This window comes from Dama dama, chromosome 30 (genome assembly GCF_033118175.1).
Source record: "Dama dama isolate Ldn47 chromosome 30, ASM3311817v1, whole genome shotgun sequence".
In the NCBI taxonomy this organism is placed as follows: domain Eukaryota; kingdom Metazoa; phylum Chordata; class Mammalia; order Artiodactyla; family Cervidae; genus Dama; species Dama dama.
In genome coordinates this window covers 70,305,001-70,318,695 of record NC_083710.1, presented here as the reverse complement: position 1 = coordinate 70,318,695, position 13,695 = coordinate 70,305,001, and the positions used below count along the sequence as shown (strand labels likewise).

Below are 13,695 nucleotides of genomic sequence, written 5' to 3'. Positions count from 1 at the left end.
AACCTATGGATTTGGGGCGGATACAGCTCAGTTCAGTCAATAGCAGAGTTCAGAACAACATCTTTAAGTCACCCTTCATCTGCCCTCTTCCCATCCCCTGCTTTGTGACTCAAAGATGGTTTTGAAAATCGATTATTCTTGGCACATCTGAGAGTCTGACATATTTGAGAGCTCCTTGAGGATTCACTGCTTCAGATCTAAATGCATTAACAACCTTTTTTTTTGTTTAGGGACCTCCCTGGTGGTCCAATGGTTAAGAATCCACCTTCTAATGCAGGGGATGTGGGTTCAGTCTCTGGCTGGGGAACTAAGATCCCACATGATGTGGGGCGATTAAGCCCATGTGCCACAAAGAAGACCCAGTGCAGCCAAAAGTAAAGTAAAATAAAATAAATCTTCCCAATAAAACATCAAAAAATTTCTGTTAGCAAATCTAGTGCATTACATCAAAATACAACCACCAGTTCTTTAAATAGTTCATTCATTTTGTAAAAATATAAGAGTATATGTTGATTTAATTCAACTATAAATTTTCATTTTATAACAAGGAGCTTTCAAAAAAAGAGGTGAATCAATTTTTGGAGTTGAAGTTTAAAAGCTGTTATCTTTGTTACAGACATATCCTCAAGAGCAATTTAAGATTAAGGACTCATATAATGACCAAATTATTTGGGGGTGGGACGGAGTAGATTATACTTGAAATACCCTGATGATAGAGGGTAAGCACATGGGAGTTTCACTAGGGATATCAAAAACACGACTTAGTATCTCACTTCCAGTACTACTCTAGACTTCATTAAGATTAATTAATTAAATAATTAATTAAGATTAGCTTAAAATCTTGTACCTGAATCATGCAGTTAAACCCTCCACCTCTCCTTGGCTGTCCACACACAGACCATGTGGCTGATTCACTTATTCAACAATTTATTGAGCACCTATTCAATGCCAAGAACCTCTCCAGGTACTTAGGTATCAAGATCAAATAAGATATGGTCTCTGCCCTTAGGATGTTTAAAGTTAGTTAATGAAAGACATAATGAGTTAATAGTTGCAAACAAGCAAGTACTTACACTAGAATAACAGTTGGTTCAGGGTATAGAGAAGCATAAAGACGAATGTAGTCAGCCTCTTGGAGGTATGTTTACAGACAAAGCAACTTCAGATTACTATTAATGAATCAATCGGATAATATTTTCTTGTCAGGTTGTTGCCAGCCTCTTAACTCACTCCCACATGCCCCAATAATAGACACAGAATTGTATTAAAAAGCAAGCCTTGTGACACCATGAAAGCCCCCTTTTGCCTCAAGTAAATAAACAAAGACAAATTTTTATCAAACACAAGGCTTTGTCTGACAGCAATGGATGTATTTGCTAGCAGACAATGTACATGCATAAACGTCAAATACTGTTTTCAAAGTGCATTGAAAAGCAGCGCTGCAGGCATGCCCGTGACCAAAGCCTCTGGCCACTCCTGACAACGGCCTGGAATGTGAAATTGGAGGCTGATAATGAACAAAAGGACACGTCAACTAGGAAGTTAGTGTATGGAAACACTTTAGTGCACAAACAAAGCATTAAAATACAATTCGGCTCTACAAATACCAGGGGGGCCATAAGTCCACTGAGGTCATGAGTCACCTTTTCAGGCAGCTGGAACGATTAGATGCCGATTGCTATCAGCCAAACCACCATCCTTTAAAGCTTCTGATTCCTGCCTTGTGCCCTCTTACCACATGCAAATCACAAAAATTAGAAGGCATTATGGCATTTGCTTGCTCATGGGTTATTTCACCCTGCCTCTAGAGAAAGGGATTGTTATGTGCTGAGTACAGCAAATGTCCTCATTGAGGCATGGACTGTGGAGTGATGGGGGGCTGGGCCTGTCCTAGACACACTGGACCAAGCAGGCGCTCTCCCCAAAGGTGGTGCAAGAAGCCACAGGAAACTGGCCCCTCAGCCCCTAATGGTGCAGATGGAAAGGCTGTGGTTCCTAATGCGAGGAATGCAAGATAGCGCAATAGCATAAAAACAAGTTGGGGCAAAAAGGCCAGCATAGTAACCAGGCAGGTGGTGAGCAGCAGTATTTGGCAAAACCTCTGCTAGTCTGATGGAGGAATGGAGGACAGAGAAACTTATACCAATAAAGTTACACCTCTAGTATGCAGGGTTCATGGACCCAAACATGTGGCTTTCTTGTTTTGGAGAAAGACTGGACGGTTTGGTTGGTCAAGTAACTAAGAAAAGCATAACCAAGCAGAATTCCAGGAAAAATATGTAGATGTGTGTGATTGGGCGACAGTGGGACCAGAACAGAACTAGATTGCTAAAAGCCTCAAGCCCTGGAAAAAATGTGGAGATCCTCCCTCCCGTGATGCCATACATTTGTCAGGAAAAAGATAAGAGCATCTGCTATCACGATTTCTTGTTCAATAATGAACCAAAGAGTCTAGACGGTGCAGAAAGGTAAGAAAAAGAAGTAGAATGTATCAGAATTGGAAAGGAAGAAAGAACATTCTCAATATTCACAGATGACATAATTTGTATGTATAAAATCCAAAATAAACCACAAATAAAAATTACTTGAATTAAAAATGGTTTCACAAGGTTGCCACTTGCAAAGTCAGCAGACAAAAATCAATTGTATTTCTATAGACCAGCAGCAAACAGAAAATAAAATTATTTTTAATTATTAAATTAATTTTAATTAAGATTATTTAAAATATATTATCTTTTAAAATATATATGTCATCATAAAACACAGTCTTTCTCTAGTATCAAAAAATAAATTTTAAAACCTGGTAATAACAGATAAGTAATAATTCTACCAGAAAACTGTAAGATATTACTCAGAGAAATTAAAAGACAACAAAATTAACCAAAGAATGCTAAGCTTATGGATTAGAAGTACTAAAATTGTAAACATGTCAATGCTCCCTAAGTCAACCCAGAGATTCATAACAATCTTAACTAAAAGGCTTTTTAAAAATATTTGGGTTTTAGTAAATCTTAAAAGTTCTCATCACAAGAAAAAATGTATAACTATATATTGTGACAAATGTTACCTAGAATTATTATGGTGATCATTTTGCAATATATACAAATATCAAATAATTATGTTTTTTTCTTGAAACTAACATAATTATACCTCAATTTAAGCTTTTAAATTAAAAATACTTGGGTTTTTAAAGAATATTTGGAATCTGACAATCTGTTCTAAAGTGTACATAGGAGGGTGGCACGGAGGTTCTAGAGGGAGGGGATATATGTATACATATAGCTGGTTCACTTCATTGTATAGCAGAAGCTAACACAATATTGTAAAGCAACTATACTCCAATAAAAAATAAATCAAATGTATATGGACATGCAAAGGTCAAGAGTAGCCATGATACTTTTCAATAAAAAGAAATGAAAGTACTTGCTCAGCCAGAATTAGGATAGTGCAACACTAGTGCAAAAACTGAAAAACTGAAAACTATGAAGCAAAATAGAGAATTCAGAAACCAACTCACATCCTACGGCAAAGGGAGCAATAGTGAGCTATATAGAAAGCCAGCCTTTACAATGACTGGTTCTAAAACACTGAATGTCCATATGGAAAGAAATCAAGCCTTATACCATACACATAAATCAATTTCAGATAGATTCTGAAAATGAAGAAATAGCTCCTAGAAGACCAACTCTCGCTTAGATAATACTCATAAGCTTCAGAAAAAATGTAAAAAAAAAAAAAACAAAAAACTCTCTAAATGCCTGCAGAAAAGTCAAAAGCAAACAGAAACACAAGGGGACACACTTGAAAAAAGGGTACAGTACTAGATGAATTTCCCATTTTTACAGTTTTTTGCTTATAAAATACCTCACATATATACAGTCGTAGACATGAACAAGATGTCTATAGCAGACAGTGTGTGTGTGTGTGTGCTCAGTCACTCATTTATGTCGAACTCTTTGCCACCCTATGGACTATATAGCCCACCATGCTGCTCTGTCCATGGCATTTTCCAGGCAAGAATACTGGAGTAGGTTGCCATTTCATCCTCCAGAGAATCTTCCCAACCCAGGGATTGAACCCATGTCTCCTGCTTGGCAAGTAGATTCTTTACCACTGAGCCACCTGGGAAACCCATAGCAACAAGTGCACATCGTTAGAAACTGGAAACAGCCCACATGCTCATTAACAGGAGAGTATAAGCAAATACACTGTGGTTTATATGCACAATTAAATATTAGGCAGCATATGAATCAACTCAGTGACATGCATTAACATTGAATCCAAACACAATTAAAAGAAAAAAGTTCATCACTAAAGGTTACATAGAAAAGTTTTAACTTATAATAACACTTAAAGTTAAAATATAAAGAAAAACATACTTAAAAAGGATAAACATAGATGTAGTGTGAAGTTTCCTGGGGAGAAGATTTGGTTTTGTACAGGTATGAAAGTGAAAGTTGCTCCGTCCTGTCCGACTCTTTGCAACCCCATGGACTATACAATCCATGGAATTCTCCAGGCCAGAATACTGGAGTGGGTAGCCATTCCCTTCTCCAGGGGATCTTCCCAACTCAGAAATCAAACCAGGGTCTCCTGCATTGCAGGCGGATTCTTTACCAGCTGAGCAACCAGGGAAGCCCTTGTATAGGTATACCAGCAGATTCTGTTTTGGATGGTGGATTCATAGGCATTTATTACATGATGAAAGAAGGAAAGAGAGACAGGGAGAAAGAAAGAAAGGAAGGAAGGAAGAAAAGAGGGAAGGAAGGAAGGAGAAAAGAGGGAAGGAAGGAAGAAGAAAAGACAGTCACTGATGGAGCAATTATGAGAGTGTATCAAGCACTGGGAATTGTGATTAAACCAGTTTCATGTACTTGGATTTCATAAAAGAAAGAGAGGGATGAAGGAGGGACAGAAAGAGGGAAGGAGAGAGAGTGGTTTGGACAAGTAGGGTTGGGGAAATATACAGACTGAGATTAGATATCATTGTCAAAGGCTTCCCTTTTAGCAGTCCTTGGCTATCAGAGAAAGGGTAGAGATTGGGTTCTGTCTGGCACTGGCAATCAGTCAGAGTTTGCAGTGGGAAGCCTGGGGAGTGAGGGATATTGAGTGGCAGCTGAGACCAAGCCCGTGCTGACCACCACAGGAGCAGCTGGGGAGCTGACTGCTGGGCGCCAGGACTGGACCTTGGGCACCACGTTGCTGTAGGCATGGGACACCTTACTGGAGGGATTCCCTTGGGCCACTCCCTCTCAGAGGAAGCATGGCGCTGAGTGAGTCACAAGGAGGCTTGAGGAAGTAGGTGGGATTGAGAATCTGAGCCAGGAAGCAGCTGCGTCTTCAGCTCAGAGTGGTGCTGGTGAAGAGCATCAGCTTAGTTCACACCCCACTTCTTTCACCTGCGTCTGTGTGACTTTGGGTGAGTTACTCAAACATCAGTTCTAAGGCTCCGTTTCCCAACTGCAAATTGAGATAACTCTACCTCATAGAGCTTTCCTAAAAATTAAATAAGATAGTGAATGCAAAAGGGATGGTGTCTTAAGAACGCAATAAGTGATAGTTAAAATCAAACTGCTTATCAAAGCAGACCCATCCTCAGATAGGAAATTGAACCTAAGAGGGAGTAACACACAGGTCAAGGAGGTCTGGAAGCTGGAAAGAACAACCAGAGGGACTCTGTAAAATCAAAAACATGGCTTATCCAACACCCTGCTGGAAGACTTAAGCAGTCTTTCTCAAAATCAACCGGGGCACACATGGTGGTGAAATTTACAAGTAAGCCTACCACACCAGAATCCAGTCTTCTCATTTGAAAACTATGAGTTGGAAGGACTCTTCATTATATGACATGCTGACTGTTCAACCCTCCTCAATCATTTCTGGTTTTGTTCGATGTTAGCTCTCTTCCACTTAAAAAAAAAAAAAAGCACTTATCCTAGAGAAAAGTCAATTGCTTTCACAGTATTCTCAGGAACTGAAACCGTACTTTGTGAAGTTGTCTGTCTTGGATTATTTGTATTGGCTTTTTTCCCTTAGCTGTTTTATTTGGTGGAGGCGGGGGGGGCGGGGGGGGGCGGGGGGGGGAGTGGAGGGGGACAATGGGCTTTTAAATTTTGTATTTCTTGCTCTGCCATCTAGGTAAACTTCATTTAGAAAATGCCAGCCTGAGTTGAGTACTGCTAAGGAGGAATGAAGAAAGGCATTCTCATAATTGATTTGTATAGTCCCAGTATGGCAGGAGCAGTAAGAATAAAGGGACAGAAATCTCAAAAGAATGAAAATTTAGCAGTAACCAGTCAAAGGTCGCTCTTGCAGCCATTCACTCTAACCATGACTACCTGACTTAATTTCTCATCTCTCAGGTTTTATGTGGACCATGTGTTTGGGGTTTTCTTCCCCCCTTATGGGGGCAGGTCGGGGTGGGGATGATAGGAACACAACTAGGGAACTAAAGGAGTAGGATTAGAGAACTATAAGAAAAGCCTGAGACTGGCTTTTGTCAGTTTGCTCATTTCCTCCTTAACAGGACAAACAGGCTGTATTACTTTTCTATGCAGGTTGAAAGCTTATGAATTCTTTCCTTGCATTTGCTTAAGACCAGAAGCCCAAAGTTCCCTTAACTCCAGTGTCTGCTGCCAGTGCTCCAAGTGTCATGACTTGGCTTCTGCATTTGAAGGCATCACCTTTCCCACCGTCACTTCCACCTGGGCACCTCTCAGTACCCTGCCAGTTTGCTTTCTTTGCCGGGGTTTCACCTCCATGGTTCTAGAAAAATGTAACAATGAGCCATCTGGGTGAAAATCCAGTGAGAACGGAGATGGAATCGATGAAGGGAGGAAAATGATTTAGTTCACTCTGAGCCCGGGGTCTTTTGTTGGGATCCAAATATCCTCCCTCCCTTTTATAGGAGAGAAAGAGAAAGAAGAAGAAAGCCAGTCACTTTGGCATTGCCAAGGTATTTTAAAAAAAAAATTCCCCAACAATCTCTTTGCTGCCTCCTAGTGAAAGTTTTAGAATTGAAAAAAAGACCATTCACAGGGAGGACCTAAGGGAAAAAGAAGAAAGTGACTTTGCAGACTTTTCCCCAAACTTTGTCTGAGAAAGGGTCTGCCGCTCAACTGCAGAATAGATATATTTGTGGTCACGGGTATTCCTTGACCACAAGGCAAATACAGAGCCTGTATAGGCTCCATGGATGGAGTACACGGTCCTTTGGGTGCTTGCCATCCGCTTGGCAATATAAAGCCCATAGAACTTCTAATTCTCTTTCAATGTATTTTTCCTTCACTGTCCACTCACACAGACTGCTCTCTTTCCCATATCTTGGCATTTTTTCACTTTTAGGTCACAATGTACAAGAACAGTGGTAAAGAATCCACCTGCCAATGCAGGAGACCGGGTTCGATCCCTGGGTCAGGAAAGTCCCCTGAAGAAGGAAATGGCAACCCACTCGAGTATTCTTGCCTGGGGAATCCCACAGACAGCAGAGCCTGGTGGGCTACAGTCCACGGGGTCACAAAAAGTCGGGTGCCACTGAGCATACACGCAGGCAGAGAAATGTAAAAGAACAAATATATAAGGTTCCATGAGTTCAAACGTAAGCTCTGTGGACATTAAAACTAAATCGTCATTTCAGTACATAAGAAAGGGAATGGCAAGAAAACTTACGGAGAAAAGCTTAACCAGACTCAGTCAAGAGGCATGAGGCCCGTGAATAGCAGCAGTGATTTGCTGCTGTCCCCCATGAGGGTTTATCCTGGGGACCTCTCCCTGGATGAAAAGGCTCTAGGCCAAGAATACTGATCCCCTAAAAACCAAAACTGAAAACCATACCTTTCCTAGTGTTAAACTGTATTACGTGAATAGCAAACAAGCACACAAATAACTATTTTCTTTTTAGGTACGGGAACGTCTTTTTTTTTTTTTTTCTCCCCACAGTTCAACATTCATGAACTTAAGAACTTTCAAATCTGGTTCATTTAATATCACTAAACAGGCAATACCACACAATTCATAAAACCATATCCTAGGAAGCTTATACATTTTATTTTTATAAGATATTTCACATACAGGCATACATTTCAATCATATATGCAAACATTTCATGGTAATAATTTATTGCAATTGATTTCTAAACTTAAATTTGAAAATACACAATAATTTAACTCACCAATATAAAAATGTTTCTCAGTCCTTATCCTTTTGTATATATCAAAATAATTTTCAAGATTAGACTCAACTTTAGTCACAATAATCTTAGTAACAGTTTTCACATCTTGTGCCCCTATACATATATATGTCCTTTGTATGACAGTGTATATTTTGTCTCAAACCTATTATATAAGTTAGTAGGTTAAAAGCTCGGGGATGATAGTTTCATAGTTTATCATCACGAAACAGTATATTTAATACTCTAGTCTATATAATTACTTCTGCTAGGGTTTTAACAGTTGCTCCACCCAGAGTCTGTGAACAGAGTGTCTTTACAGAGCCTGTAAAGGAATATGGTTCTAAAGAAATCAGTCCAATTGTTTTAGCAATACAAGGGCTGATGCAAAGTAAACATTTGTGTGGTATCTTAAGAAAGAGAGTCACTCCCATACATTTCACTGATGATTTGCATTTCTGTATGTCATCACAGCAACTAAAAAAAAAAAAAAAGCAACAATCACTTTTCTATTATTAAAATGAGCAATAAAACAAGGCTAACTTTTAAATAAAACTGATGGCCTAAAAATGTTTTTATTTAAGTTCAATCAGTTCTTTATACCTGCATATGTGTTTGTGTTCGAACTGGACATGAATTGCAGGGAAAACTTAAAAGAGTTAACTGATTGCAGAACTTCCTACTTGCACACACCACCTGGCTAGGTCAAATCCACACTGCCAAAGTTAGGCAAGAAAGTTCCCCCTGAAGGGCAGGCCAACTTGTGAATGCAACTTCAGACTGATCGTGTTAGAAGATGTGCTGCAAGCATACCAAGAAGTGAGGAAAATCTGCAAACAAAATCATGCTGTTTGATCTTTGCATTATGTCAAATATAAAGGAAAAAAGCTGCTCCTACTAAAGGAAATTGTTCTTAACAGCATAAAAATATTCCAGTACACAGTGACTAGTACGTTTCACTTCTGTCTTTCAGAGAAACGTTTTATACTTCTTACTGATTTTGAACACCTTCATCCTATCTGTGCGTGAAATACTGTGAGGCTAACTGTACCATAAACCGATCAGCATATGGATGACTAGCGACTAGAATAAAAACAAACCCCCAGAATTTTAAAAGATCTGAAGAGTCGGCCAAGGATGCCAGTTGTCAGTCTGGGCTAGTTCCTTTTCGAAAGGGTTGCCAGGCGCACGCTCAGCGCCTCCTCAGTTATCTTTCACTCCACTACCTCCCACTGGGTGCATCACCAGTGCCAAAAAATTCGCGAAGCATCTGCGGCAAGTAACATCTGGACCTCCAAGGAAGCACCTTCTTGCTAGGAAAAGTCTCCAGCATTTTCTGGGCTGCGTCCCCTCTTCCTCCGAAGCGCGCGAGGCTCTCCTCCACGTGCGCGCCTCCTTCCTCCAGGGCAGAGGATCCCAGAACCGCGACCACCGCTGCTCCGGCCGGCAGGGGCCGCCGGGACGACCCCAGGGGTGGCGGAAGCCAAACAGTGCGCAAACTCGGCGGCGCGCTCCGAACTCTCCGGTCGCCTAAACCTGTTCTCAAGTGAAAAGCCGGTGGGAGGAGGAGTACGAGGGTGGGGGTTGGGGGGGGGGGGGGAGTGAGGAGGGGGAGAGGCGGCGGGGATCCTGTTTAATTCGCGGTCCTGAGGGTGTGGGAGCGGGAGGAGGATCGGCTGGTCCCTCCTCCTTCCCCAAGTGCTGGGCTCCACCTCCTCCGCGTGCCCCCAGATATACACACACTCAGCGGCGGCCGGCCATGCACACCCAGCGCCGGCTTCGGGCACGTGTACACGCAGGTAGCGACACTCACCTGAGCCCGTGCACAGGGCTCCTGTCGCCTCGGGAGCGGCGGGCTGGCGGCCTGGGCCGGAAAGGGGCCCCCAATGCTGCAGGAGAGGGGCAATTTGGGAGCAGCCCCAGCGCGGACCTGCGAACTGAGGTGATGGCGCGCCTTCTTTAAATTCTACCCACCCATCCGCCACCCGCCCCCCCTCCTCTTGCACCTCCGCCCGCTCGGCTCCGGCCGAGAAAGCCCGCCCAGAGGGGCTCCGGGTGCGGAGCACACGCGGGCGCACGCTCCGAGGCGAGCGCGCCGAGAGGGGCGCGGCGGCGCCGGCGCAGGAAACTTGGGCGAAGTTAGTTGCAAGTCCCGGGCGGAGGCCCAGAGGACCGAGTGGGACGCGGCCGGTGCCTGGCCCGCGGCGCCGCGCGGAGGGCTGGCCTGCGCTCCGCGCCCGGCGCGCTCCGGGTACCCGAGTCGGCCGGCGAGCCAGGAGGGGCTTGGAGAGAGCCGAGCCGGCATGGCCCCAGGGACAGCGAGACGCGCCGCCCCGGCGAGCCGGGAGGATTTCCTTTGAGGCCCGGAGATCGATCCCAAGCTTGCTGAATCCTCAGCCAACCTCCTGCCCCGACCCGCAGCCGGAGAGGAAGACCCACGAGCCAGGTGCTGGGGTGCGGAAAGCTCCCCCCCCAAACCTCAGCCCACCAGGGGGTTTCCCATCAGCGCATCCCGCCTGCTGCAAGCGAGGAAGACCGGCCGGTGCCGCGGTTTTTGTATTTATATCCATTGCGGCGCTCTGCGTTTCCTCGGTGCGCCCGGACCCCCCTCCTCTTCCTCCTCCCGGCCGCCCCCCCTCCTCCCCCACCCCCATCTGCCACTGTCAAATGAGAAAGTCACCGAGGAGAACCCAAACACTCCAGCCGCCGAGAGCCCCCTTTGGCACTTGGCAGCACGCGGCGGCTGACTCCTCCGCTCAACTTGGTGGCGCCTCCGCGACGCAACTTTCGGGGCCGCTGTGCATTTAACAGGGGAAAGACCGAGGAGGGGGACCGTGCTGCTGGGTGGCGGCCACCTGCGGGGAGTTCGCGAGCGGACGCCACCGGACAGGAAGGACACAAAGAAAAGGGCAAACTGCCACCGTGGGGGTGGGGACACCGCCGAGAAGTTCTCGTGCCCCGGGGAGGATTTTGTTTTTCCCACCCCCGAGCGCCTGGCCGGCCGGACACCGCAGAACATCCAGGGGGCGCGACGCGGCCCGGGGCTGGTCCCTCGGCCCCCTCCTCCCGGCGGGAGCGACGCCGGTGTGAAAAGTGGGGCGCGGCGGGCCGAACGGGTCCCCGCCAACAGCCAACATTGATTTCCTCCGGGCCGAGAGCGACGGCCCGGGCGGCGGCGGGCTGCAGCCGCGGCAGGGCGACAGCATGTCCAAGCCGGTGGACCACGTCAAGCGGCCCATGAACGCCTTCATGGTGTGGTCGCGGGCTCAGCGGCGCAAGATGGCCCAGGAGAACCCCAAGATGCACAACTCGGAGATCAGCAAGCGCCTGGGCGCCGAGTGGAAGCTGCTCACCGAGTCGGAGAAGCGGCCGTTCATCGACGAGGCGAAGCGCCTGCGCGCCATGCACATGAAGGAGCACCCCGACTACAAGTACCGGCCGCGGCGCAAGCCCAAGACGCTGCTCAAGAAGGACAAGTTCGCCTTCCCGGTGCCCTACGGCCTGGGCGGCGTGGCCGACGCCGAGCACCCGGCGCTCAAGGCGGGCGCCGGGCTGCACGCGGGCGCGGGCAGCGGCGGCCTGGTGCCCGAGTCGCTGCTCGCCAACCCCGAGAAGGCGGCCGCTGCCGCCGCCGCTGCCGCGGCGCGCGTCTTCTTCCCGCAGTCGGCCGCCGCCGCCGCTGCGGCCGCCGCCGCCGCCGCCGCCGGCAGCCCCTACTCGCTGCTCGACCTGGGCTCCAAGATGGCAGAGATCTCGTCGTCCTCGTCCGGCCTCCCGTACGCGTCGTCGCTGGGCTACCCGACCGCGGGCGCCGGCGCCTTCCACGGCGCGGCGGCGGCGGCTGCAGCGGCGGCCGCGGCCGCCGGGGGGCACACGCACTCGCACCCCAGCCCGGGCAACCCGGGCTACATGATCCCGTGCAACTGCAGCGCGTGGCCCAGCCCCGGGCTGCAGCCGCCGCTCGCCTACATCCTGCTGCCGGGCATGGGCAAGCCCCAGCTAGACCCCTACCCCGCGGCCTACGCCGCCGCGCTATGACCCCCGCGGGGCGGCCTCGCCGGGACCGGTGTGCCCACGTGTACATATGTATAGGTACGAGCTCTGCGGCCTCCCCACGCGCCCTCCCGAGACGGGGGCCCCCCGGTGTGTGTGTACATAAGATGTATAGATGCCAGTCGGGGCGCGAGTGGCCGAGCGCGCGAGTGCGCGGGCGAGTGTGCGTGTGAATTCGACAGGGTCCTTTCAGACCTGCACCCCGCAGACAACTTTCAAGAGGGCAGTTGTATCCGACAGCGGTGGCTGTTTGCTTTGCACTTCGGAACCTGTTGCGTTTTGGCCCACAGAGGTGGAGGAGTAACTTTTTTTTTTTTTAACATGTTGGGCTTTCCAGCTTTCTCTGTGGGAAGTTTACTGTCGGTTTTGCTTTTGTTGCCCATTGTTTTTCTGTTATTATCATTCTTTTCTCCTGGTCTGTGTTGCATGCACTCTGTTCAAACGTCAGGTCTGAAATGGTTGGCACAAGGGAAAAGCTGATCTGTGTCATTAGTTTCTCGGAACGGGATGGCTCCGAGCAACCTTGCTCCCTATTTGTACTATTTGAACTTTGCAAATCTCTGTTCTCTCAAGCAGAACCCCTAGACCGGATCCATTCTTGACCAGTGACCGGCTCGAATCTGGCCTTTTGTGTGTGAGACGATCACGGTTTCTTTTGTTTATCCTACCATATGCAAATCAGACCAAGAGCTCTTTCTCAAGAGCAAGGACCGCAAACAAGAAATGTGTGTGAAATGAAAAGTTGTCAATTGGCTTTTCTCCCTTAAAATAAAAAAATCTACTAGAAGTCTCCCTGAGTCCACTCGCTAGAATTTTTGACACAGTTTACACAGAAAAAGGTTTTGTTCCTATTTTCTCATTATGGCTGAGTTTCACCTTCAGATTGTAAATGTGTATATGTCCGTGAAAGCATTAAGCCTGAAAATGTGTTATTTGCGTTGCCCTAAATTTGAGTCAGTTTTCGACTCTCAAACATTTTGAACTAATGTCAAAGTTAACTTTTAAAAATTGCGGGACTATTTCAGACCCGCAATTTTATCTAAGACTAAATCAGACTTTTTTTGTCTGAGTGGTAATTATATATTTATTATTTAGCAAAACAAAACAAAAACCAGAATTGTTTTGACAGATGTCTCTTCTTTCAGCTAGCATTTCTCCACCAACTCAAACCGCTTAAATGTGTTTTGGAGTTCCCTCCCTAATTAGCTTATTTTTTAGATCACCTGCAATTCATTTGCAAATGATGATAAAACACATTTTAGAGAAAAGAACCTCATTTGTAGCTTTTTTCTTTTTAAGTGTATATATTTTGACTACTGTTTGTGAATGAAGTTGGCTAACATGTATTTAGTTTCATTTTGGCTTTATGTAATATAAAGTTTTTGAAAGTTTAAGTATTGGTTTTAACCTTTATGTGTAAATGGTTTTTCTTGTGTGATCTTCTAATTTAATATTAGACGTCTAAACTATATCTG

General features: G+C 46.1%; 1 protein-coding gene across 2 annotated transcripts; it reads left to right on the top strand.

The window, feature by feature from the left end:
• The first annotated feature begins 11,371 nt into the window (after window positions 1-11,371).
• SOX21 (SRY-box transcription factor 21) lies at window positions 11,372-12,205 on the top strand. 2 transcript variants are annotated; one of them, XM_061133029.1, is made up of 2 exons: window positions 11,372-11,811; window positions 11,878-12,205. In XM_061133029.1, exons 1-2 carry the CDS (start codon window positions 11,372-11,374, stop codon window positions 12,203-12,205), a joined length of 768 nt encoding a protein of 255 aa, XP_060989012.1. The 2 variants fall into 2 exon arrangements, with proteins under 2 accessions (XP_060989012.1, XP_060989010.1); XM_061133027.1 differs by having other exon boundaries at window positions 11,372-12,205.
• The last annotated feature ends 1,490 nt before the right edge of the window (window positions 12,206-13,695 follow it).